Source organism: Lathamus discolor, chromosome 14 (assembly GCF_037157495.1).
Source record: "Lathamus discolor isolate bLatDis1 chromosome 14, bLatDis1.hap1, whole genome shotgun sequence".
NCBI classification, from domain to species: domain Eukaryota; kingdom Metazoa; phylum Chordata; class Aves; order Psittaciformes; family Psittacidae; genus Lathamus; species Lathamus discolor.
In genome coordinates this window covers 1,462,500-1,487,786 of record NC_088897.1, presented here as the reverse complement: position 1 = coordinate 1,487,786, position 25,287 = coordinate 1,462,500, and the positions used below count along the sequence as shown (strand labels likewise).

The 25,287-nt window shown below is 54.8% G+C and overlaps 3 protein-coding genes across 3 annotated transcripts; 2 read left to right on the top strand and 1 right to left on the bottom strand.

The window, feature by feature from the left end:
• Positions 1-7,654: 7,654 nt before the first annotated feature.
• On the top strand, positions 7,655-11,457 carry SPACA6 (sperm acrosome associated 6). Its single transcript, XM_065695035.1, has 8 exons — positions 7,655-7,928; positions 8,444-8,518; positions 8,854-8,922; positions 9,160-9,183; positions 9,270-9,347; positions 9,568-9,671; positions 10,842-10,995; positions 11,285-11,457. The coding sequence occupies exons 1-8, from the start codon at positions 7,655-7,657 to the stop codon at positions 11,455-11,457; spliced, it is 951 nt and encodes a 316-aa protein (XP_065551107.1).
• Positions 11,458-14,415: 2,958 nt separating this feature from the next.
• Positions 14,416-17,057, top strand: LOC136021912 (fibrinogen-like protein 1-like protein). Its single transcript, XM_065694614.1, has 3 exons — positions 14,416-14,447; positions 14,950-15,081; positions 16,012-17,057. Exons 1-3 carry the CDS (start codon positions 14,444-14,446, stop codon positions 16,638-16,640), a joined length of 765 nt encoding a protein of 254 aa, XP_065550686.1. The 5' UTR covers positions 14,416-14,443; the 3' UTR covers positions 16,641-17,057.
• Positions 17,058-18,141: 1,084 nt separating this feature from the next.
• On the bottom strand, positions 18,142-21,035 carry LOC136022010 (fibrinogen-like protein 1-like protein). The gene is made up of 3 exons (XM_065694814.1): positions 20,978-21,035; positions 19,927-20,046; positions 18,142-18,896 (listed from the first exon to the last, which is right to left on the bottom strand). The coding sequence occupies exons 1-3, from the start codon at positions 20,979-20,981 to the stop codon at positions 18,262-18,264; spliced, it is 759 nt and encodes a 252-aa protein (XP_065550886.1). The 5' UTR covers positions 20,982-21,035; the 3' UTR covers positions 18,142-18,261.
• Between the last annotated feature and the right edge of the window lie 4,252 nt (positions 21,036-25,287).

The following is a 25,287-nucleotide window of genomic DNA, read 5'->3' as shown; positions in this document are numbered from 1 at the left end:
CTAGCCTCTGTGTCCAGGAGAAACATCTCACTCCTAGCACAGGGTCCCCCTCACCCATGGATGCAAGTGTCTCACCTGGCAGGGGGCTCACTCCCCTCAGCTTTCTGAGCCTGCTCTGCCTTTACAGTTATTGCAGATAACCGATTTGGAGCAAGCTTTGCTCGATGAAGGAGGTGCTTCTCGGCAAGATCCTCTAGAAAACAGGAAAGTAGTTATCTCGGTGTTATTCTGGGAACAGAGTGCCTATTGTGTCCCACTTCCAATGTGAGTGACATGCAGGTTTACTAGGCCTCTGGTAACACTGATGAAGGTGGTCCTTTCCATCCCATTGGATGAAAGTCCTGTTTCCTAGGAGGTCTTAGGCCTCTTCCAACATTGTCTTTCCATCCAGCTCCTCCTGCCTACGGTGCACCATTATTCCCTGGGGAAACCCTATTTTGACGGCTTTCTCTCATCCACGTGCTGAGGTGGGGGGTCTCCCTGGGAGACACTGGTGGTCTCCAAGAGTCATTCTGGAGAGGGGAATCACTTAGCACAAGAGCTGCCAGCTCCTGGATTTCTGGACCGGTCCCATGCACACAGGTTTGCTGCTGGTGCAGGTTCACACAAAAGGCATTACTGCCAAGACATCTGAGCATATGATAGAAAGAAGCAGGGTAAGAACTTTATGCTGTTTGCAGCACAGGCTGGGGGGTGGAAGCCACTGGGAAGATGTCCTTCCGCAGGTCCAGTGGCTATTTGTGGGGCAGGGCTGTCTTCAGACCTTGTTCCACAATGGGTCACTGGAGCTTTCCCATAATGGGTGCAGAGAGTCAAAGGAGGTGCCTCTCCCTCTTCCAGGCATCCTGGGGTAACCTCAGCTCTAATAGCCTCCAGACACAGAGGAAGGAAAACCTACAGCCCCCTGCTAGCAACCCTCCGGTCTCTCACCTATTTTTCCATTACTATAACCTTTCCCCCTGCCTTCTGCGGTGGCATTCACATGTCCTCTCAGGTCAGCTTTCACTCTTGGCATTTTAGGCACGGTCTCAAGCTTGTACCTGGACAAAGGAAGAAGGCATCCGGCTGAACAAAAGCTGCTGCATTGTTTCCCAGGGCAGCCCATCCCAGAGGACCATAGTAGGGACTGCAGTGCCTAGAGGGGCAGGCAAGGCCGCGCCTCCCTGTGCCAGTGTTTTTCCATCCTTTCTGTGAGAACAGGCATCCTGCCACAAAACCCCCTTGCTGCTTCTGGGGAAACTGATTCCTCTCTTCCTCAGAGTGCAGAGTGCACATGGAGAGCAGTCTAATCCCTAGTGCTCTGATTATCCAACACCCTTCGGAGTTCTGATCTTGTCCTCCAAAGTTGCTTGTAGAGCTTCGCAGATTAATGCCTTTAAGCATTACGGAGTCACCTCCTTCCCCTCAGTTGTTGATGGCACTGCACAGCAATGTAGGCACAAGGCAGAGCTCTACAGAACTCCACCAGATGCAAGCTCCTCTTTGGACCATAAATCACTCCTCTATCCCTTACCCCCAATCAGAAGGCAGTCTCATGCACGGGAAGGAAAAAGAGCAGGAGAAATGTGGTAGAAAATATTGCCTTAATGCCTCTCTAGGTCCATAGTAGGACAGATGCATTAAAGCATTGTCACTGTCCCCTGTTCCTCCAAACAAAGTCAAACTGAACAAGAGCAAGCAACGCTCTGAAACACTCCATCCTCAATACCATCACAAGTGCAGTTCTCGGCCCCTGGCAAGGCAGTCCTCCCAGCATGAGCTGAGAAGCTGCTTTCTGCCTCAGCCAAGGACTGCAGCTGCAAACATACCCTGGTAGAACAATAACATGTCCGGAAGAGGTCTGGGAGGCAGCAGTGTCACAGGACGAGATGACCGAGTCCTTCATCTCTGGCATCTGCAGTGAGGATGGAGACAGATGATGGGACATGGGGACACTGGGAAAGGCTGGCTGCTCAGTCATACCAACACAAGCCAAAAGCCAGAGCAGCCAAAGGGCTCTGGCCTCAGCAAGCCTTGCTCTGCCTGTTCCTCTGCTCCCTGCCCTGAGAGTGGGGCAAGCAGCGCTCCCCACCATCAACGCCGGCTTTTTGTCACAACGTGAGGCCCCTCTGGGGGTTACCTCTTGCGAAGCCAGACCACTGCCGACAAGGGCAATGCTCTGCAGAGAGCCTGCTGTGGACCTGAGGAGCCCAGGTGGCTGCAGAGGGCATGGCAGGCCAGGAGGAAGCAGCCCACCAGCCCCCAGAACACATTTCAGAAGCAGCAGCAGTGCTGCTGTGAAAAGGAACATCCTACCTCAAGAAGAGCTTGCAACATCTTGTCAGTCCCGTTCAGCCGCTGCAAAAAGTCTGTGTAAAATTTTGTGTGCACGTCTTTGCCCTGGGTGATCACCATGCCCACGTCCCTCCAAACGAGGGCAACGTTCTGCCTGTTCTCCAGGCCGACTCGGAAAAGACGTATGGTCCTTTCGATGCAAAGCCGCACTACGCTTTCAGAGACAGCATTGTCTGAGGCTATCTGAGCGCACGGCAGCTGCTCAACATGGCGATGACCTGAAAAACAAGAGAGGGGGAACCCACAGACTTGGAGAGCTGCTGAGCAGGTTACAAAGGCCTGCAGGCCTGCAGGCAATACACTGCTACTGAGTCGTCCAGCTGGTGAGCGCCTCTCAGGAGAAGCTCGGGCTGTCGCTTGCTGTTAGAAGTGGGCAGTGAGGTGCGCAGTGGACAGCTATGGCTGGCTGATACAGAAAGGCAGTCTCTGGTGCTTGGTAGGAAGGAGCACCACGACTGCGGGACAAGGAGGCAAGAAAGGCCCCAGGTGCCACAGCAAGCTGCAGGTGGCCAGGCCATTAGAGCCCTGCCCAGACTCTGTGCTCTCTTTGTCGTTAGAGAGAAACCCAGCCCAAACACAGATCCAAGCTCTTGGTGCCCACAGGGTCCTGCTGCAACGGCAGCAGCAACCAGACAGCAACCAGCATTGTGGTCACTGGGATTTGGAATGCATCATCTTTCCCGCCTGGCTTTAAGGCTGCGAGGAAGAGCCCTGGCATCTGCCTGTTTGAGGCCTAGCAAAGCAGAAAGGGGGAGCAAGGGCTGAAACTCCACGTAGCGAGAAGACATAGCACCCATAGGAGGGGAAGGAACCCATTGGAGGAAGCAGGCCAAAGAGCATGTGCTGTTCTGCTGTATTGTCTTCTGGTGACTCTTCCGACCAGATCGGCAGGCAGGCTCCTTCCCTTAGCAGGGGGTCTTGTGGAGCTGGAGCTGTTTTCAGACTGCAGCAGGAGGCTGGCGCTCTGCCCTGGCCAGCCGAGCACACCTCCCCACTCTGCTCAAGGACGAGCACTGCTCCCACTTGTCTGCTTACCAGGAAAGTCGGTGTGACTGTATCGGAGGCCATAGTCCTGCATAATAGTGTTTGCAAGACGAAATACAGGTCTCACCACTACCACCAGGTTGTTCTTCTTGCTCACTACTTGCTGTGTGACAACAGCAAAAGTCCCAAGCCCAGGAATGTGGACATCCTGAAACAGAGGAGATGGTGGATCAGAGGAATGCTTTGAGGGACAGAGGGAAGACTCTTCAGAGAACGGTGATGGTACTTAGGGTCCCGCCCAGACCTGAGGTACAGAGGAGCAAGAGTGGCTCTTTGGAAACCTTGGGAGAAGACAAACAGGGCCTGTGCTTTTCCCTCTTGCTCCCCTTCATCCATGAAGAAACTGAGAGGAAGTGCTGACACGCTGAAAACCATCCTTTGGTTGCCCCGCACTTGGAATAAAGCCTAATGGGCCCCAGTCTTCCACGTTTTGTCATGCACCTCTGACTGTGGGGACTCCAGGAGCCCCAGAAAAAGCCCATCCCTCTCTCTGACGCTACTCCTGGACCTTACTGTAGACCTGAATGGACACAGGAGGTACTCTGTGCACATCTGTGCCTTGCAGCATCGAGCTGGGGCATTCCTGCTTTCAAAGGAGGGAGAGAACAATCGCCCTCCATAGCAAAGGACTTCATCAACCTTCATCAGGATGTGAGGGCAGGAGGAGGAGGAGGTCGGTCTCACCTGGTGCAGAGCCAGCTGTTGGCTGAGGTAACATGACATACTGGCCCAAATCTTAGCGAACTCTGGGAAAACAAGGGGAAGACGTCATCCTCAGGGGCCACGGCCACAGAGCCCTTCAGCCCACCCCTGTCCCAGGACCCACACGTTTCTAACACGCATCTTTCAGGTGGTCTCACTAAAGCCCATCAGGAGCCAAAGGACACTCAGCCTGACGCAGTCCCACAGGAAACTGGCAGTTGATGGCCCCGGCAGAGCGGGCACGGTGCTGTGCTCCACGGAAGTCTCAGAGGCTCAGGCTGAGCCCTGGTGTCTCCCCAGCAGGGCCAGATTCCCTGTGTTGCATCTCTGACTGCACAGGCGCGGCATGGCCCACAAGCACCTTCAGCTCTTCCACTCAGACGTGAGCTCAGCGTGGGCAATGACCACCAGCAGGCAAGGAGCAGCCCTTTGGGGCCAGGGGCTTCTGCCTGGGGTGCGCCAGGAGGCAGGGGCCATGTGAGGAAGAGAACCAGGAGTCCTGGCTGCCAACTCAGCCCCTCAGCCCTTAGGGATGATCAAGCAGGTCCCTCCTTGCAGTCCCCAGTGCTGAGCAGCCACCCCACTGCGCTCAGGGTTGCCGTGCCTCTTTTCAGACATGGCCTTGACCCGACACACTCATGGAATTGGCGCTGAAGGCCTTACCAGAGCTCTTGAGCTTCTCAGTTGTTGGAGACACATGAGGCTGCAAGAAGAGCTCTTTTGCCATGGTAGCTGCACCCTTGTTCCAGGCCAACAGCCGCAGCAATAGGCTGCCCAGCAGCTTGCTGTCTTCCTGCAAAAGGCCTCCTCCTCTCTGCTCTTCTCCTCCTTTTCCTTCTCTTCCTCCCCTTACGCCTTTCACCAATCCCACTGCTGTGTTGCTCCCTCTCTGTGTCTTCTGCTCACTGCAGAGCAGCTCCTCTGGGGCAGTGTTCGCAGGTGGAGTCCCCTTGGCCTTACCGGGCTTTGTGTGGCAGATGCTCGTCACAATGCCCGTAAGGGGCTGGTCACCTCCATGCTGTGGGGCTGCCCACTGTAACCCCAGCCTGTTTCACAGGGGGGCTGCACACAGACCCTGCAGGGGGAGGCTCTGCAGTGGGCAGGATCTGCAGGGAGCTGCCCCCTCCTCACTGCCTCCTGACCAGGGGGGCACTTCTCCAGGCTGGGGCTCACCCCTGCCATGTGCCCACATAGGATGCCCCATGCCTGGCAGTGCTCAAGGCCAGATTGGCCACGGGGGCTTGGAGCAAGCTGCTCTAGGGGAAGGTGTGGAACTGTGGCAGTGGCTGGAACTGGATGAGCTTCAAGGTCCCTTCCAACCCAGAATGTTCTGTGGTTCTATGGAACACCACTGAAAGTTCTTATACACTCCCTTCTGCCCCTGCCTGCTTCTTCCTGCCTCTCTTACCCAACATGTCTGCAGTGGGAGTGGCAGACTCCTCTGGACTGGCAGACCTTTGGCAGGCCATGGCTGCTCACACCTGCTTTGGAACTGGCTGGAACTGTCTCTGACTGACTCAAGCCGAGCCTGACCCACTCTCATGCAGGTCCCAGCATATTCCTGTCCAAGTACAGCACGTGAAGGTCACTCCTTGACCGTCTGGGGACCCCACAAGCACCACAGCTCTGCGCTTCCTTAGCCACCTATAGGCTCTTTCAATCTCACCAGATCCAAACTCCAAAACCGAAGATGTCCAGTGGCTACTCCCACACGGATGGTGCCAGGACAGAAATGGGATGCTGGCTCTCTCCTTCCCTTGGAAGATGTCTCACAGCCCCACTGACACTGGGGCTCTGCGCTTTCTTTCATGCTTTAAGCCCATGATATTCTAAGGTATGGGATATCTCTGGCTAGTTCAGGTCAGCTGTCCTGGCTATATTCCCTGCCATCTTTTTGTGCACCTCGTCATTGGAAGAGCTTTGGAAACTGCAACAGCCTTGATTTACAACAAGCACTCTTTAAAACCAGCTGAAACATCAGTGTGTTCAACATCATTCTCATCACAAATCCAGAACACAGAACTGGACCATCTACTCAGAAAATTAACTCTCTTCAGCCAAACCCCGGACAACCCAGCAACAGCGTTCAGTCCTGGCACCTTCTATGTGGGAGCAGTCACTGGGTATTTTGCATTTGGGAGCTGGGCTCTGGGAAGAGTGAACAAGCTTAAAGGGCCATGAATTAGCTGAGCAGGCACAGATTCCCAGTGTTGCTGGGGCTGTTCCAGTGTTTGCCAAGGGAAGATGAGGTCCAGGAGAGGGTGTGAGTGCAGCAGTTAACACAGCAAGTCAGGCTGATGGCAGCTGCTCTGCCTGCTCAGACTCCATCTCTGAGCTGCTGGGGTTGCCCTGTCCCCAGTGCAGCTCCTTGCAGCAGAGCCCAGCTTGCCCCAGGCTGCAGCTGAGCGGGTGCTCAAGGCACAGAGGCGGGGCTGTGCCCTTGGCCCCTGCCGGGATCTTTCTTTCGGGACAAGCAGCAACTTTGTTTGCCAGTTGCCAAAGATCCTTTCTATGGCTCCCAGCCTCCTGCTGGGCTCGCCCAGCTGATGGGGAGGCCATGGGCCTGTAGGCAGTGGGTTGGGTGCCCCACGGGGGTGCAGGGGTCTCTGGGAGTGCCAAGGCACCTCGTTGCCTCTTCCTCAGTGTGCCCCCGCTGCTTTGACCAGCCCACCAGTTTTCAGACATGTCAGAGTGTGCACCTGGGACTGGGTAAACGATGTTTGACATCCATGAGGGCTACTAAAAGGGCTCAGCGCTTTCTGAGTTAAGCTTTTTGTAATTTCCCCTGACAATGTGGCTTCAAATGCCGCAGTCTAAACTGAGAAATGCCAGTCCAAGCACAGAAGGTCTGTAGTGTGTCATTGCAGTGTTCTGGGGACCCAGCGCAATCATTGCCAGTCAGAAAAGAGCAGTTTAACATGACTATGTCTGCTTTTCTTCAGCCTCCTCCACTGTCACCACTTTGCCAGTCCTGTTTACCGCAGGGCATTTTGTCTTTGGCCTTCCTTTTCTGGCTGACACTACCTGTGAAAGACCTTATGATTATTATTCTTTACACCCACTGCCAAGTTCAGCTTCACTGTGCCTTGGCCTTCCTGTTCTCGTTCCTACAGAACCAGAATGTGTTCCTGTACTCTTCCCAGGATACCTGTCCCTGCTTCTACTGCCAGTACATTTCCTTCTTGCCCTTTAGTTTGACCAGCACGTCATGACTCCCCTAACAGGGGGACACCAAGTAATGAGGATTTGGGGGAACCAAATTAAGGGACTGGAGCTCCTTCTCCAGCCCACACGCAAGGGAACCCATGTATCCCCACTACTCTCAAAAGGGCACCTAGGTGTTTGGGACCTGCCTAGGAACCCCACTGGTTCTGGGGACCTAGGCACCCAGGTTCTGCCTAGGAACCCTGCTGTTCCCTGGAGACCTAGGAACCCTGCTGTTCCTTGGGGACCTAGGCACCCAGGTTCTGCCTAGGAACCCTGCTGTTCCCTGGAGACCTAGGAACCCAGGTTGTGCCTAGGAACCCTGCTGTTCCCTGGGGACCCAGGCATCTGGGTGCTATGCTTTGGGGCCATGGGGTGGTGGTGGGTGCCCCTGATGCTGGTGATGGCCCCCTGGCTCCCCGGAAACCCAGGCACCCAGCCAAGGGGACCTGGCCTGTGGCAGTGGGTGGCCCTGGTGTTCTGGCTCCCTGGGGTGCACCCCTGTCTGCTCTGCTTCTCGCCCCCCATTCAGCAGGCACGCCTCTGCCGCGACATTACTGGGGCCCCTCTGAACGACCCCCGACACCGCCACTGCCTTGAGGCTCTTGACCGGGCTGCTGTGCCACTCGCCTCTGTCACTGTGGGTGTGTGACAAAACCCCAAGGACACCCCCCCCCATCTGACTGCCACCTCCGTCCTGCCAGGGACCCCCACCCTGGACAGGAGCCCAGAGCCCTCTGGGTTTCCCTGCCTCAAGCAAGGCATTCACACTGGCACTGGCCAGGATCCGGGGCAGCTGGGGCCCTCTTTCCTAGACAGGAACCCGAGGGACCCTTCCCAGACGAGCACCCTTGGAACTCCCAGCCATGCCAGTGTCTCCCCAGTCCTGACCTGGACCCTGGGGACCTCCGGGAACCCCAGCCCTGCCTGAGACCCTGAGGATCAGGAGCACAGTGGGGACTCCTGGCCCTGCCTGGGGCTTCAAGGACCCTGAGGGATAGCTGACCCTTTCCACTGTCCCTAAACCCTGATCAGGACTCCAGAAGCCCCAGAAACCCCCAGCCCTTACTGGACCCTCCCATCCCTGAACCTGCAACCCCAATCATGTACTGGTGCCAGTGTCCCTGTACTGGTCCCAATACCTCTGTACTGGTCCTAGGGTCGGGGCAGCGCGAGGCCCTTCAGGAGATTGTAACGGATGCCCTGCGTTTTCTGGAGAAGGAGAAGGGCAAGAGTGAGCTTGGGACATGGGACGTGTGAGGGGGTAGGGCTGGGGCATGAGGGATGGAACGTGGAGGCCTTGAATGGTGGGGGGTGGTGAAATACAGCGTATATGGAAGTCTGTGGGCTGTAAGGGGATATTTAGGGAATCCTGAGAGTGTATGGGCTTCAAGGTATACAGCTTCTGTGGGTTTCTGAGAGGAGTATCTGGGGATAGATGGGTCTCCAGCATGGATGTACAGGGTTGAGGTGAGCTGTACAGGAGATCTGTTGAGGTCTGGAGAAGGTTTATGGGCATCAAAAGTGGTGGTGGGGAATTGTCTCACCTGGTTATCTGGGACATCCCAGAGTCTCTTGAGGTGTCTCTGCAGGAAGCCATCAACACAATCTGGGTGAAGCTGAGCCAGCTGGAGGAAGGTATGGGGCCAGTGGGGACGCGCACCTGGGAATCCCACCCTGGGGAACCCTTGGGACGGCAGGAAAGGGGCTGTCACAAGGACAGCCATCCTGGACATCTACATTCCTGTGTCCCCACACTGGTGGAGAAGTCCCCGGGGACCCCATCAGGGCTGGAAAGGGCTGAGCCCTGACAGCTCATCACAGGGCTGTGGATCCCCAGTGATCCCCAGCCTAATGCTGCTTCCTCCCCACTAGCTCCAGCCTGCGTCCCCCCTTGTGGTGAGTGTGTGTCCCTCTGTCTTGCCACCCCCTGTTCCCAAGTGCATCTCCCATCCCTCTGCGACCACCAAGTCTCTCCATCGCAGGATACCAGCCTGATGCCCGAGTCTTCCAGTGTGCTACCTGCCGCCTCATGGACTGCCAGCTCCCCCTGGACTGCCCAGGTATGGGGCAAAGGACCCAGGCAGAGCCCCCCCCCCCACATCTGGGTGCCTCCTTTCTGACGTGTGGGCATGCCTGCTTGGGCCCATGAATGCCCAAGAGCATGCCAAGGTGCTCGCCTGCCTAGCCCTGCAGCAAGCACTCAAGCATGTGCAATTGCAGAGGAGCACATTCTCTACATGCATGAGCAGATGTGCCTCACATGCCTGTCAATGCTCCCAGTGCAGGACGTGCAGGTCCACAGAGATGAAGCCATCACACTGCTCTGCAATGTACCCTTTGCCACCCCCCCCAACCTGTCCATTACCTGGATGTTTGCCAAGGATGTGAGTTGCACATGCATGTACACAGACATTCATGAGGGGACTGGGCATGCACACTGTTGTTCTCTTGGTGTGAGGAGCAGCAATAGCTACAGGCATTGCTTAACAGTAGATGGGTGTGCTATAAGTAGCATGTGTGTAAGCATGCACAGGATGCAAGCAAATGCTCATCCATGTGAAGGGTGCCATGCAAGCAGGAGGGAGGTCACTCCTGTTTGCATATTCACGTAAACTTGCATGCCCACATATGTGAAGGAAGTGACTTTTTATAGGATGATAAAATCCCAGATTGGGTTGGGTTGGAGGGGACCTTAAAGCTCCTCCAGCTCCAACCCCTGCCACGGGCAGGGACCCCTTCCACTGGAGCAGCTTGCTCCAAGCCCCTGTGTCCAACCTGGCCTTGAGCACTGCCAGGGATGGGGCAGCCACAGCTTCTCTGGGCACCCTGTGCCAGCGCCTCAGCACCCTCCCAGGGAAGAGCTTCTGCCTAAGAGCTCAGCTCAGTCTCCCCTCGGGCAGGTTCAAGCCATTCCCCTTGGCCTGTCCCTACAGGTCCTTGTCCCAAGCCCCTCTCCAGGTTTCCTGCAGCCCCTTTAGGCACTGGAGCTGCTCTCAGGTCTCCCCTTCAGGAGCCTTCTCTTCTCCAGGCTGCCCCAGCCCAGCTCTCTCAGCCTGGCTCCAGAGCAGAGCTGCTCCAGCCCTCGCAGCATCTCTGTGGCCTCCTCTGGCCTCGCTCCAACAGCTCCACGTCCCTCTTGTGCTGCTGCCCCAGAGCTGGATCAGGGCTGCAGGGGGGTTGGGGGGTGTCTCCCCAGAGCAGCAGAGGGGCGAAATCCCCTCTCTTGATCTGCTGCTCAGCCTCTGGGGGTACAGCCCAGCACACGAGGGGGTTCTGGGCTCAAGTGCACATGGCAAGGACATGGGGAGCTTCTCATCGATGTGACCATTGGCTTATATGTGCTCATGTGTTCTGCCTGTGCATCCGTGTGTGAAGACACACAGGGCATGACAAACACATGCGGAACATGAGTTGCATGCACACGCGCAGGGAAAGAGTACCACAAGTGTGAAGGGGCCATGACGAGCGGGACATGAGTACCTTTTCTTGCACGTTTATGCTGTTTCATGTGCCTGGTGGACCAGGCTGTGCTGACCTGTTCCCCCATGCCTCAGCTGCACACACAGGATCTGGCACTGTTTGAGGAGCTGAAGGTGGGTGTGGAGGGACTTTTCATCCTGACCATCCAGGACCCCACTCCAGGAACCATCGCCTGTCACCTGGGAGTCCCTTCTGAGCCCTTGGTCCGCAAGTACTTCTACCTCAACGGTGCGCCCAGACACCTGAGTGCCCTGGGGACAGTGAGCGGTGTGGGGTGGAGTGCGGCCCCGGAGAGCCGAATCCCATGGGGGGAGTGTGTTGGGAGCATGAGCAGGATGGATCCATGGCGGAGTGGGTGTTCCCTGATGCCTGCCTCCTCTGGGAGCAGTGGGACACGTGGCGTGGAGCGGACACCCCTGATGCCTGGGTGTGTGGGGGCAGTGAGGTCTGTGGCTGTGGGGACACGTGGGACCTGGAGGGCAGTGCCCCGTGACTCAAGGTACGTGGGTCCCTGCAGTATCAGGGGGAAGCGTGGAGGCAGAGCAGGGACTCCAGGCTCAGTTCAGAGCTGTGCTGCACTGGCCCCATGGCAGGACCTCTGGGACCCACATGGCATTACTGGGACTGGGGCTGGCACTTGGTTCCATGGTGCTTGTGCTGCTGCTGGTGCGAGTCCTCCTGACTTGGTAAACCTTACCCTCCAAATCCCCCTGCTTTTGCGGCTGCCCACAGACCACCATGGGACTCCCAAACCCTGTTGGACCCTCAGTCCCTTGGAATTCCCTACAAACTGGAGAGGACACACACAACACCCGGGTGTCCAAGGGGGACCATAGGCTGCCAGGACTCCTAACCTCACAGGGAACCCCTGTTTCCCCCAGGACTCCCATTGTCTTCTGGCCCATTCCAGGACTACTCTTTTGCACCCAGCACCAGGCTGCCTTGCTTCCCCCTGATTCCCTAATTGCCCCTGAGACCCTGCCACTTCCCCCATTTTTCCTATAACCTCCAATGTCCCTTTGGGGGCCCCAGTTACAGTCAGTTGACCCAGTTGCTTGCCCCCATACCCATACCTTCACCCTTCATTCCCAGGACCCCCACTTTCCCCTTGCCCCCCCCCCCCCCCCCGATGCCCCCTGATACTCCCCCTGCCCCGGATGGGAATTTTCTCCATTCCTCCTTCTGCCTTCCAGGGGTGCCCATCGATGCTGGAGCCCCTCCAGACATCAGTGACCACCACACATCCCACAGACCTGGACAACAGGGTCCCCCAGGGGCTTCTGGATACCTGGATTCACCCTACGAGAGCTTGACACATGGATCCCCCCCTGAGGACCAGACCCTGCAATTGCTCTTGCACTGGGGCTGGCATGTGCAAATTGGAACAGTCTAAAACCAGAAACACAGAGTCCTAAAAGTCCAGATTATGTTGGAGATAAGGATCTGGGGTTCTTGGCCTTGCAAACAGGTGTCTGTGGGTTTGCAGACAGAAAACTGGGTCCTGGGCAGTGCGTGAGCAGTCCAAAATACAAGTCTGATGTTCCTGACACTGCATTTCAAAGGTAGCACTAAGGGAAGGTCAGACTGCTACTTGTAGGAAAGCTTTGTCTTGGTGCCAGTGTCAAAGATGCTAATGTATAATATACCTTTATATGTCATGAGCACTACAAATGTCAAGCTACTTTCTTCTCTGATTGTTTGCCTAAAAGCATTTTATCACACATTTCTACAGACGTTTTAGCCATTATGTCTGAAACGAAATGGCTGGACAGCAGAGAAAGAATGCTGTACTGCTCCTTCAAGAATAGATTTAAAGGGAACCCTAAACACACAAAAACCATTTTGACTATGACCACTGTATCATCTCCAGTCATCTCTATGTTGCCTTTAAATGTACTTAGATTTAACTAGAATCACTCATAGAATAGTTAGGGTTGAAAAAAACCAACTATATGTACGAAGACCCAGGCTGCAAACACACAGGATGCACACATCAGCGCATCCAGTCCCAAGCAATCGGTCCAACTCTTCTGTCCCCTGGGCTGACATTCCGGCTGTATTTAAATCAGCGGTGCTGCCGGTGCTGGTTATCCCTGAGGAACCTGAGCTGCAGCCTCTGGGCTGAAGCCCCAGCCTGTACCCCCCTATCCCACAAAGGCCAGTCCTGACCGGACCTGCAGTCATCTTAGCACAGCATGAGTGAACTGGGGGGGGTGCTAGGGTGGAAATCCCAGTCCTAGCAGCACAGGCTTGGCAGATGTCTATATGGAACAAAGAGTGCCTGAGAAGGCAGTGGAGGGCTTGGGGAGCACCTGAGGGCTTTTGGAGGGCTCTGGCGTGAAAATGAAAGCAAATGTAAGGCACTGGGATATACTGCAAACAAAATGGGGGGCTCTCGTTGGCACAGAGACTCTGTCCTCTGGCCCTTCCGTTCCCCTCCATGTACTCTCTATTCCCCCACATGCCACTGCGGTCCCTTCCATTCTTCTCTAGGCATGCTCAGGATGCCTCTGTTCCCTTCTGTGGACTCTCAATTACTCTCCATTCCCTCGTGAGTGCTTGTAGATCCACTCTGCTCCCCTACCTGTGCCTTGGAACCCCACAGTTCCCATGCATGCATGCTCATATCTCCTCCACCCTCCTTTGTGCACCCCCCAGTCCCTGCCATCCTTTCTGAGTGCCTTACATCCAAATTATGTCCCCGCTGCATGCTTTCAAATTCCCTTCTGGGTGCTTCTAGATCAACTTGAACTAATTCTGTTCACTTCAAAGCACTCTCAGATGCTCTCCAGTCCTATCCAGCTGCTTGCTGTTCATCTTGGAACTCCTCTGTTGTGCTCCCTGCACAAATAGATCTCCTCAGTTCCCCCTTACATGTTCAAGTGTCCTCCATTTCCCTCTGTATGCACCCACATCTCCTCTGTTCCCTCCTCAGATACTCAGATCTCCTCTGGTCCTTTCAGTGTCTGCATAGGGCTGACTTCTCCCTTCTGTGCATCCTTACGTCACTCTTTTCCATGAAGAGCACCACTCGGATCCCCACCAACCCTCAGATCCCACCCATCCCTTCTGTGGGTGCTCAGTTCTTATGGGCTCCACTGTCAGATCCCTTCTGCTCCCTCCGTGCACCCCCAGTTCCCCTCCACCAGCTGCTCCAAACACTGTCCCCCAGCAGTTGTCTCTCTGGGAACCTTAGGGCTGCTCTGACTTACCCACCAACAACTAGGCTGAGATTGTCAAAAGCACGTTAAACAAGAACCAATTGACCTGGCAGCACCCGTTTGCTCTCCACGCTGGTTGGTGGCTGGCAGTCAAGTGTTTATTGACTAAGCTGCACTCTTCAGAGCTCCCAGATACGCTGTTCTCAGGGGAAATTCCATCCAAGGAGCTAAGCACTCACAGAAGAGACCATTCCAAGGACTCTTGCTGGCAAGGGGCTTATTCACAGCTCAGGAAGCCGTGCACCTAGAACCACAGGCACCTTTGACTCTGATCGTGGTTTATAAGGGCACAAAGGAAACCCAGCCTGATTTCCTCCTTCAGGACAAAGGAAACCAGGAGTGGGCGTAGGACCTGTTCACCCCACCCACCGCAGAGAGCACTACAAATGCCTCTGTGAGCCCTGCCATTCCACAGCTTTGTGCTCCGGACGGCGTTCCCTTCCCGCGTGGACACCATGGGTGAGTACAGGGCTGGGAAGCGGGGTGCTCCCTGCTAGCAATGGGAGGAGCACAGGTTGGGCAGCTCAGCAAGAGGGACTCACACACGGATGGGGAGCAATGGCATTGGTGCCCTCCGAGGGCATCCTGCCCTGCCACCCCTTCAATCACTAGCAGCTTGTGCCCTGCCTTCTGGCTCACCCCAGCCAGTCTCCTGCTTTAGGGGCCAGGAATGAAACCTGGCTCTGCCAGTTGTTGGGTTCTTTGTTCCACCCCAAACTATTTCACACAGGACCTTATGGAAGCTGGTCAAGGGGAAGAGGCAAGGTTCTCTACTCCTTGAGCAAAAGAGTAGAGGAGGCCTTTAAGCAAGCTTTCCAGCTTGCACAGACCAGTCTGATGCTGCCCGCCGTGCTTGGTACACTTGGTCCTGTTACACGGTGTGGTGCTGAAGCCATGGGATTTCCTGCCTCTCTAGAGGGAGGGTCACATCTCATCTTGTCTCTATCTTTTCCCTTTCTAGCAGTCCAGTGCCTTCTACTCCTTGCTTGCGTGCTGGTCTTGGCTGCCCCAGGCCACTCCATGCTTGCACAAACCCTAAACGTCTTCAAGAAATCTCCCTCCAACACTTCGGCCAGTGCTCTGAAGAAAACCAGTATGTAGCATTCTGTAGGCATAGCAGTGCTCTCACCAACCCCTTTCAGTGCCTTGGTCTGGGTCAGCCCTGGCTGGTGAAAAGCCCCAGCCCATGCTTTGGGCCAGTGGAGGCTTGATAAAGTGGAACTCCTACCTGGGAGAGGGTGTGCTCTGATGCCTCAGATCCAAAAAGCACCTCCATAATGTATATAAGCAGGAAGGCTGGAGAGAGGTGGCATCAACCCCAGGCTTTGCTCAGCTGGAAAGAGGAGCTCTGCCTATCTGGCACGATGATCTTAACTGCAGTGGGAGGTCCTGCAGTCAGCAAGCTGAAGGCATGGGGACACCACTCCTGCAAGTACATGGGGGAACCCAGTGTTGTGTGCTCATATACAGCCAGCTCCAGGTGGAGAAGGGGCCTACACCATCCCCAGCCCTGGCCCTGCTCTGGGATGGTGGCCATGAGGAGGTGTACCCAGTGCAGGCTGCAGTGCTGTGTATGCGTGTGTGTGCCCTTTGCAGACTGGTTAGGGGTGTCTGTGTGCTTGAGGGGTTACTTGTCTCCTGTTCCCTTGGTCACAGGCAGGGGCAAGGTCCTCTTCACCTTCCCCACAACGTGACCCTGTTTTAGTGGCACAACCCCATTTTCAGGAGACCCAAAGGAGCCCACTAGTGTCCACTAGTGTCCTGGCCTGATAGCAGCATAGCCCTGTGTGCCTGGGGTCTTCCACTGGGGCTGCCTCCTGTTAGGTGGCCCAGATGGAAGAGGAACAGAGGCTGAGGCTAACATACTCTCACCTCCAGCTAAGCAGGTTGACCTCTCTAGGCTGGGACAGCTGATTATCCGCCGGGTACGCTGGCCAGATGTCCCTGTATCCTGCCCTGGGGTGAAAAATGGTCTTGTTTTGTTGCATAGGGTCTTGTTAAACCACCCTCTCTCCTGCCCCAGGTTGGCCTAAGGACTGCAGTGAGGTCTCTGCTGGCAGCCCCAGTAGTGTCTACATCATCCAGCCCACAGGACTGGACCCCATCGTCGTGTACTGCGAAATGAATGCGACAGAAAGGGGCTGGACGGTCATCCAGAGGAACCGGCAGAGCACAGAGATCACCTGGGCCGAGTCCTGGAGCACCTACAAGTACGGCTTTGGGGATGTGCACACTGAGTACTGGCTGGGTACTGAGTACATCCATCAGATCACCAAGCAGAAGGTTTACCAGGTCAGATTTGTCATCTGGGATGCCACAGACAATATCCATTTTGCAGACTACAACCTCTTCAGTGTAGAAGATGAGTCCCACGGCTACCGGCTGAGGCTGGGCTCCTACACAGGGACAGCAGGGGATGCCATGGACTCAGACAATCCCAGGAAGGTGCACAACAACATGAAGTTCTCCGCAAAGGATCAAGATCAGGACACTTACAGAGGGAACTGTGCCTCCCGCTATGGGGGTGGGTGGTGGTATTCAGCCTGTTATTCTGTACGGCTGAACGTCAAGGGGAGCATGACGTGGGGCAGCCTGTGCAAAGGGAACTGCAAAGCTTCTGCCATCCTCATCAAACCAGCTCTGTACCATTAGTACCCTTTCCCCCTCCTGTCTGCATCGGGCAGACACAGGGGGCCATTTTGCCGGCTTGGGGTGAAGAGGCTTTTTCCTGTGTATAAAAAGCTGTTTTCTTTTCCTCTTCTCTTGAAAAGTACCAAAGTTCCATGTTTTGTCTCTGACCTGTGGTGGGTTTGTAGGGATCGTTAGGAGAAGTCTTTATGGTTTCCAAGCATGTTCCTTCTGGGGAGGAAACTGTGCTCTGAAACCTAAAACCCTCCTGATGCAGCCAGGTCTTACTCTCTTTTTGCTTTGTGGGTATAGATAACTTCAGCAGAAGACTATCAGTTATCACTAGCTAACCTGCTATAGGTTGCTCTGAGCCCAGGCACGCCATGTGCGCACCATATCCCTGCCGTAGTCTCGTTCATCCTCCAGAATAAAATTGCTTTCGGAGCCCGTGCAGACATAACAAGTGTCCTTCTCGGTTTGGCAGCTTCTCGCAGGTGCTGCCAGTTTCGTGCCAGGAGCAGACCTGAGGCTCCTGCTGCAATAAGACTTCCAAAGGGAATTTTTTTTCCTAAGGCTCATGCCGCTCCCACGTGCCCTTCCCAGCACAGTCCCACCTCAGCAGGCTCGCACCATGGCCACGGGGCAGGCTGTGTGAACGTGGGTCCAGCTAACCGGGAAAGAGGTGTCATCCCCAAGCCCACATGCTCCCTGGCCTCTGGCCAAAACGCAGGCATGGATTGCCCATGGCCAGCCAGGCCTTGCTGCGTCCTGGCCACCCAGCATTGCCGGCTCCAGGGTGGGAAGGCTCTGGCCATGCAGCAATCAACGTGCTGCCGCCCCCAGGAGCCTCACAGCCCCTTGTCCCCCCACTGCAGGAAGCCCAGACTGAGCTCCATGGGGCTGCCCCAAGACCCCCTCTCCCCACCCTGTGGGGTCTCAAAGCATCACACCCACCCCATGGCAGGAACCCCCCTCCTGGTGACTTGAAACCCCTCAGGGGCATCCCTGACCCCCCACCCTCTTGCTCCAGGATGGAGCTGGGACTCCAGCTCCCCCAGCCATGGCATGGAGCAGTGCAAGGAGACAGTGAGTCTCAGAGAGGGGATGCAGCAAATAGCCTCCCCCCGCCATGAACACGATGCCTCCTCAGCATCCTCCATTGCCCCAGGACCTTGACTGCTCCTGTGTGTGTGCAGTGACACTGTGGCAGGTAGGCACGAGGCAGCTAAGTCTGACTCCAGGGTTTATTGCAGCTGACTTCTCCCACCATGGGTAGCAGAGCTATGGGGTGTAGGAGGCCCAGGGAGGGAGCAGGGCCTGAGCAAAGCAGGGATACACCGATTGCACAGGGAAGGGAACTTGCACTGTTTCCCTCTGCCCAGGATAGGAGCGGGTGCACCCACCCCAAAACAATGCCTATACCCCAGCGCAGGCCAACACCACGGCACTGAGCGAAGCTGCTCCAGGCAATTGCTCTTGAGCCCCAGAGCCGCTGTGTTTCAGCTGGTGCTGGTGCAGAGGCTATGGGCAGAGCAGGACACAACCGGGACTGGCACAGAGCTGCTGGCAGGCGCAGGAATGGGGTGCTGAGCTGGGGACGGTGGCACTCTCCCATACTCCCGGGAGGCTGGGCACTGCGGCACGGTCAGCACACATCTGTGGGTTTGACCAGGATGAGGGAGGATGTGCAGTCGCCATTATCGCAGAATCCTGGCCAAAGGATGCGGTTTTTGGCATTGAGCAGGACATTCTGGCATCTGTCGTACCACCAGCCCCCATAGCTGCTGGCGCAGTTCCCGCTGTACTGGTCCTGGTCCTTGTCAGTTGTGCTGAACTTCATGTTGTCATGGATGCCCCCCTTCTTGGGGTGATAGAGGGTCAGATAGTCATCCCCTTCACCAGAATACCGGCCCAGCCTCAGTGGGTACCCACTGGCCTCACTCTCCACCCTGAAGATGTCGTACTCGGCAAAATGGGTGACGTTGGCTTTATTCCGCACGATGAAGCGGACCTTGTAGGTGCCCTGCTGTGTCAGCAGGTGCAGGTACTCGGTGCCCATCCAGTGATCGCCCTGGACATTCCCGAAGCCATACTTGTAGGTGGTCCAGGATTGCTTCCATGTGAGCTCAGTGTCATGAGAGTTTCTCTGGACAACAGTCCAGCCCTTGCCTTCGGTGTCCATGTCACACCACACCACACGTGGGGGGGACCGTGCTGGCTGGATGACGTACACCCCGCTGGGGCTGTTCTTGCGGAGATGGCTGCAGTCTGCGGGGAACCCTGCAGTGGCAGCAGTAGCAAACACAGGTTGGGGTGGGAGAGAGAAGGGGCATATGGGTCTTTCAGTGTAACAAGAAGCTCCTGCAGTGAATGAGGACTCAGGACAAAAAGGGCTGGTTTATCCGTGGTCTATTCCACAGCATAAAGGGGTGTTTCCAGTGGCTTATCCGTAGGGCAACCAAAAGTCTCTAAGACAATGGCCCTGGTAAGAGACCTAGGACCTATTTATCATGACTTTCTATTTAATTTGGAGCCTTCTGATGCATCTGACCAAGAAAAAGGGGAAAAAAGTCTTCCTGATGCCAGTGATGTCCTCCAAGTATATCTAGCCCTCACACAAGGCCCTTGATATATTGAGCTGCAGTTCTTGCAAGGACCGTAAGTGCCCCCAAACGCTTCACTGGATGAGGATATGTAATTAAAATTGAAGTTTTCTCTAGAATCACGGCATTGCAAAAGAAGGCCAAGTTTCTCCTTCACAGGGACCTCTTCCATGAGCTTGTTGCAGTTTAGCTGCCTGCAGGACTGATCTGTCATGACTTACTTGCCAAGCTAATCTGCTGTCTAACTTGATTTGCGTTGTTTGTATCTGAGAAGGGACAATTTGCTGCAGACCGTTCCAATTCGGCACAGGGATTTCTGTTTCCCTTGGGCACACGGGTCTTGACGGGAGTGTAACCCCCCCTTGCGGGGAGGAAGGGAACACTCCTAATCCAGCTACAATAAAAGATGCTGGGAGGATCTCTCCTAGAACTGAAGTATAAAATGACACAAGCATCACAGAGCAATCCTGCCAAGTTATGGTGTTTGGACAGAAACCCCTCGGTTTCAGCATGAAGCCACCAAGGATGTGAGAATGGTGTCACACTGCTTACCTTACAAACCATGGCCCAGGTGTGCATCAGCCTGGGGGCATGATGGCCTTCCTAGCACTTAGCAGACCTGAGAGTCAGTGCTGAGCTGAGGAGACACTGACCTGCTCCGCACCTTGGTTCCCAGCCAGTGTTCCCCACACACACTCCATACTCACCACTCCGGGAGCTGGCAGTGGGTGCTGCTGGGCCAGCACTTGCACCAAGGAGAAGCATCGCCACCACTGTGGGTAGGAGGAAAAGGCCCCCATGGAGCAAACTTGTTCTAGCCTGGAGCCCTGGGAAGGGAAGGAAAGGGCCCAGCACCGTTAGGATCCGCGAGCAGTTCCCTCCACCCCTGCCAACAGCCCCCACGGAGCTGGGATGAGGGAAGGCAGAGCCATGGGGCACAGGCAGGAGCAAGGAGCTCCCAAGGGTGATGGGAGCTGCAGCTTCAGTGCACGCTCTGCCCCTGCAGGGCTGCAGCAAGGTGAGAAATGGCTTTGTCACTTTTCCAATCAATCCCTTCCCTGCACCATACAGTAACCTGCAGATCTGGTCTTGAAACCCACAGCCCAGGAGTACCTAAGAGGACAGTGACACAGCTACATCTGGGGAGAGTAGTTTGCTGGGGAGGAAGATTGCAAGAAAAAGTTCTATCTGGAGTAATCATGCTTAAGCCTGTTACACAAACCACTCCAGCCCAATGACAGCTAGTGAGAAACCAGAGCCAACAGATGGGTCCTGTTGCACAGACACCAGCTCCCAAGCAGACAGGAGGAAGTCTTACAGTAACACAGGCCCAAACCCTCTGTACTGGCCACCAGCACACTCCTACAGCTTGCACTAGCTCAGTTACTGGGGCAGATGCCATCACATCTGGGGAAGGAGCCCTGTGCAACCACATGTGCCACATGCATTGGTCAGAAAGGGAAAGGACCATGTGGAAATCTAGGTCTTCACATTAACCCCCCTTGACAGGACATGAGAATGCAGGGCATAGGTAGCATGGGGAAAGCATAGGCTAGCACCAAGCACGTGTGTCATTTGGTGCTTTCGCCTTGTGTCCCTTCTGCTACCATAGTGCCTCACAGCGTGCATCACCCAGGCAAGATCACGGCTGCTGTCCTGCTTGCCACCTTGCGCCTCTGTATACTCACCCCAGTCATGTCTTAAGCTTGAGCCCAGCACCACACATGAATTAAGCGTGCTGCTGGGAAGATAACTCACCCATCACAACAGCACGGCTGAGCGGAGAGCAGGAACCCAGTGGTGCACCCTCCCATGCTGCGTTATCCACAGGGGCTTTATAGGCACTGCACACACCCACTTGTGTTCACGCTTGTTATTTGTAAAGGCACAAGGAGGCACTTGCAGGCTGTGACTCGAGCAGTTTTCAGATCTCATGGCAACAGCGCAGCTAAACCCCTTGAGGACAGAGAGGCATTGCCCTTCCAGCCAGAGTACAAAGCAATGCCCTCCCTGATGAGGGATTTCAATTATTGACTGTCCCAGTTACACAAACACTACACGTGAATTGCTCACTTGGAGCAAATTTTGGAGAGCCATGATCAAACTGAAGTGGTGAGACCCAGCTTTTTTAGGGACACACACAGAGTAATTAGCAAAGAAGGAAAGATTAGGTCTCCTATGCGCCCAGTACCAAAGGTGACCTTGGAAAGATGAGGAAAGGTCCTCAAGAGACATGCCTGCTCGCTAACTGGTGCCAGCTAACCACTGGCAGGTTTCAGTATCAATGAGTTAAGTCAGTGGGTTGGAACCAGGGTGCAGCAGCCAGAAGTCAGTGTCGCCTGGCACCCCAATCTGCATGCTTTGAGTAGAGGGCAAGGGCTCCAGGTAACAAGCGGGTGACTGTAGGTCCCTTCACCACTCTCCTTTCCAATCTCTGTCTTTGGCCTGGTGAGACCCTGAAGGTCCCCAGAAACGTTGACCAGGGGTTGCTCCCTTTGCAGGAACAGAATGCTCTCAGGATTAGTTGTCTGGGAGGACTGTACAGACAGCTCCAGCACTTTGTCAAACCAGTGTCAAGAGGCTAAAGATGTTTGGATAAAGATGGTTGTTCAAGAGGACAAAGATGTACTTCCTTCTCCTGCATTGGTTTCAGTAGCTTGCTGATCAGACATCTTCTTTATGGCAAGCCAGTCTCCAGATGAGGCTCCCACCAAACCTCTGTACTGCAGGAGCCCACATCAAGCAATGCAACTTGCAGGTCTGGATGGGCAGCAGCATCCAGACCTCTCCAAGGTAAGGGATCCGTGGATCAACTTACATCTGAATGCTTACATGACACCCCTGCTTGCTGGGGTAGAGGTTGGAGCCCTTGCCTGCAACCTCGTTCATTTCTCATATTCCAGTGGATGGTCTTCAAAATTGACACTGGTTTTCTGCTTCAGGCTAACGTTGGACCTCTTTCTAAGAAGACAGCTGCAAAAGGACCTCTGAGAAGATACAGGTTGGAAGCAGAGCTAAGTCCAGTTACCAGCAGTTGCGCTCCAGAGAGGCAGAGCAAAGGGCACCACGGGCTCAAGGGAGGAGGATGAAGGTACAAGCAAGCTCTCTGGGAGCAGCAAAGGCTGGCTGCTCCCAACGGGCAAGCAAGTCAAAAGCCAAAGATGCACCCCATGGAGGCAATGCCCGCACTGGCAGAGCTCCATCCTAACGGGTCTGAGAAGAGCAAGCAGAGCTGAGTGTTGGCAACAGCTCCAGTGCTCAAGTGGCCAACTGGGTCTGAGATCCTGGACAAAAGGACACAATGCAAAAGGCAGGGCTGGAGATAAATCTACACCATGAATCTGTCCATCCAGGAAATAAGTTATCTACAGTGTATGTCTAAGATCCATCCAGAAAACAAGGCCAGAGAGGGAACTGGAGACCAGTACTGACAGCCCAGTGCTGAGCAGGTCCAATTTGGTCTGATCACCGGCAAGTAAGTCCTGCTGGTGCACACAGGGTGATGACAGTAGCAGTTAATCATGAAAGAGCAAATCCCAGCAGCCTGGCTGGCTGATCTCATGCCCCATGGGCTCTCTGGCTTTTGCTGTAGCTCTCTGGGCTTATCAAGTGGCTTCTCAAAGCACGTTCTGGTGCAGGCAGCTCTGCACCTAGCACAAGGCCTGGTGTCATGGCTTTGCTCCTGCAGATATACAGAGGCATAAGGGCTGGGGAGGGAGCTTTTCAAAGAACCAGAGAAGCACAGAGACCAGGAGGCTGCCGAATGCCTCCGAGCTGATCTCAAGGCCAGAGCAGTGCCAACTTAGAATGGGTTGCTTAGGGTCATGTCTGGCTCAGTAGTGAAGCTGTCAAGGAATGGAGCTCCCACAGCCTCTCTCTCTCCCGCATGCCCCAGTCTTTGAACACCCTTAGGCTGATTCTTCTCTGTTCTTGAAGTGAGACCGTTTTACATCAGTGCCACATTACAGTTCCCAAAACTCCCTTGTGACTGCTGCAAGGGCCGTGTGCCGGGGGAGAGCGCACCAGGCATTGTGCAAGAGGCAGCATGGTGGTGGTCTGCCAGGCACGTCAGCAGGCACATGGAGTGGCACTTTCGGAAGCTAGGTGCACAGTTTCCCAGGAACACTGGAGTACCTCTTCTGTGAAGAGTCTAATGGGGTCCCCCGTGGCCCCATGCCTGCTCTGAAGAGTGATCAACGCCTGATGTTTGATTTCCACCCAGGAGGGGGAATGTCATTTGGGTATTTACTTATGAGTTGAAATGTGCAGAGGTGCCCAGAGGATGCCATTCCCTGGGGAAACCCTGCCAGTGGAGGGGGCAGCCGGGCACTGTAAATCACAGGTTTGGTTTAAGGCTTTTGCTTATTGGCACCAAATTATTTGCTTTGCCTCTGAAGAAAGCTCTTCACCTTTGTGAGACACGGCCTCCGTTCTCTGAGGACATACCACTTCATGATGCAGAGCAAATAAGCCTTTAACCCATTAGTTCTGTTGCCAACCAGAGGACAAGTGGTTTGCGTCTTGTGCCTCCACCCCCTCACCTGCTGAGCCCTATAACTTTCAGGCTGGACACCCCTCCAGCCAGGCCAAAGCCATTCGGCTTCCCGCTCCGCAGGGTCCGTGCAGCGACGGCATGGGTGAGCGTGGGATGGGATGGGATGCGATGGGATGGGATGGGATGGGATGCGATGGGATGGGATGGGATGGGATGGGATGGGATGGGATGGGATGGGATGGGATGGGATGGGAGGGGCAGCACTGCTGTGTGTAGCATCCCGGCACTTTGTCTTCTGCAGGGCTCCCTTCTCTCCACCCCCTGGCCATCTCAGCACTAAGTCCATTACATTGTCTGGGCTCGCTATGCCCCAGGCTGGGAACTGGAGCCGCAGTCTGCATGTTCTGATGCTTTCAGGCTGTATCAGTGTATCTAGATTGTCAGCCCAGTTTAAAAGCCTCATATTTATCAAACATTCTTCATAATTTTCAGTTCTCCAATGAAAGTATTGAATACCCTAGAATAGAAAACTAAGGTTTTAGATATTCTTGCTTAAGGAGCAATATTGGACAGGTATCAAGATCTGGAGGTCAGATGCTCGAAAGCATACTGTCCCCAGAACAGCCAGGAGAGGCTGATACTCTTCCCTCCATCTTCCTCCTACTCAGACCTTTCATGACCATTCATGAGGGAATGGGCCAGCAGTGGAGTGTCTGTTGCTTCTCTAGGGCATAAAGAAGAGCTGCCTTTAAACATGCCTCTAAACACAAGTGTATGAAGACACTAAATGTTATGTAGAAATTGAGAAGCAAATCACTTCCAAACCTACCGCACTGCAATAGGTTTGCCTCTGGTGCTTTCTGAGCAGTGGAGGGATTTACACTGATAATCTGCCAGGGTTCTACATCTCTTCTGCTGTGAACAGATTTTCCCATGGGCAGCTGTGTCCACAATGCCCCACTCTCTGTGGGTCAGTATAAGCTTTCTGTTATCTTGCTTAGATGCAATACTTTAGAAAGTGTGCTCATATCCCTCTGAACTGGAACAACCCCGAGCATCTGGCTACATCCGGAAATTCTGAAGCAGCCTTATAACCATATAAAAGACATAATTTGCACCAGCCAGGCAGAAATTCAGGAAAGCTCGTGCTGCTCCTCTCGGTCATGCTGCTTTCACACAGAGCAGGGAAATGCACACAGCCCTCCCCGGGGCTTGTTGCCACCCGCACATCAGGGCTCTTACTGACCGCAGGCCTGGCCTGGAGGCAGGCATGGTCCCAGCTTACACCATGTGAGTGTGTTATGAGTGCGTGATGGAGGCTGGGAGGAAAGGGGATTCCTCCCTCCGTGCTCACTCTGCTTGTTTTCTCCAGCCCCCGGACTTGGGTTTATAGGGATTTCTGATTACAGTCACCTTGAGCGTGGACAAGGTTTTCACCCTTCTTCTGTCTCAAAACCCACCAGTAGCAGATGCCATCGCCGATGACTCCTGTCAGTGAGTGTGTGTCAGCTCATCTAAACAGTGAATTGGGGTTTAGAGCTCCAAGAGGGAGCTGATTTTCCTATTTTATTCT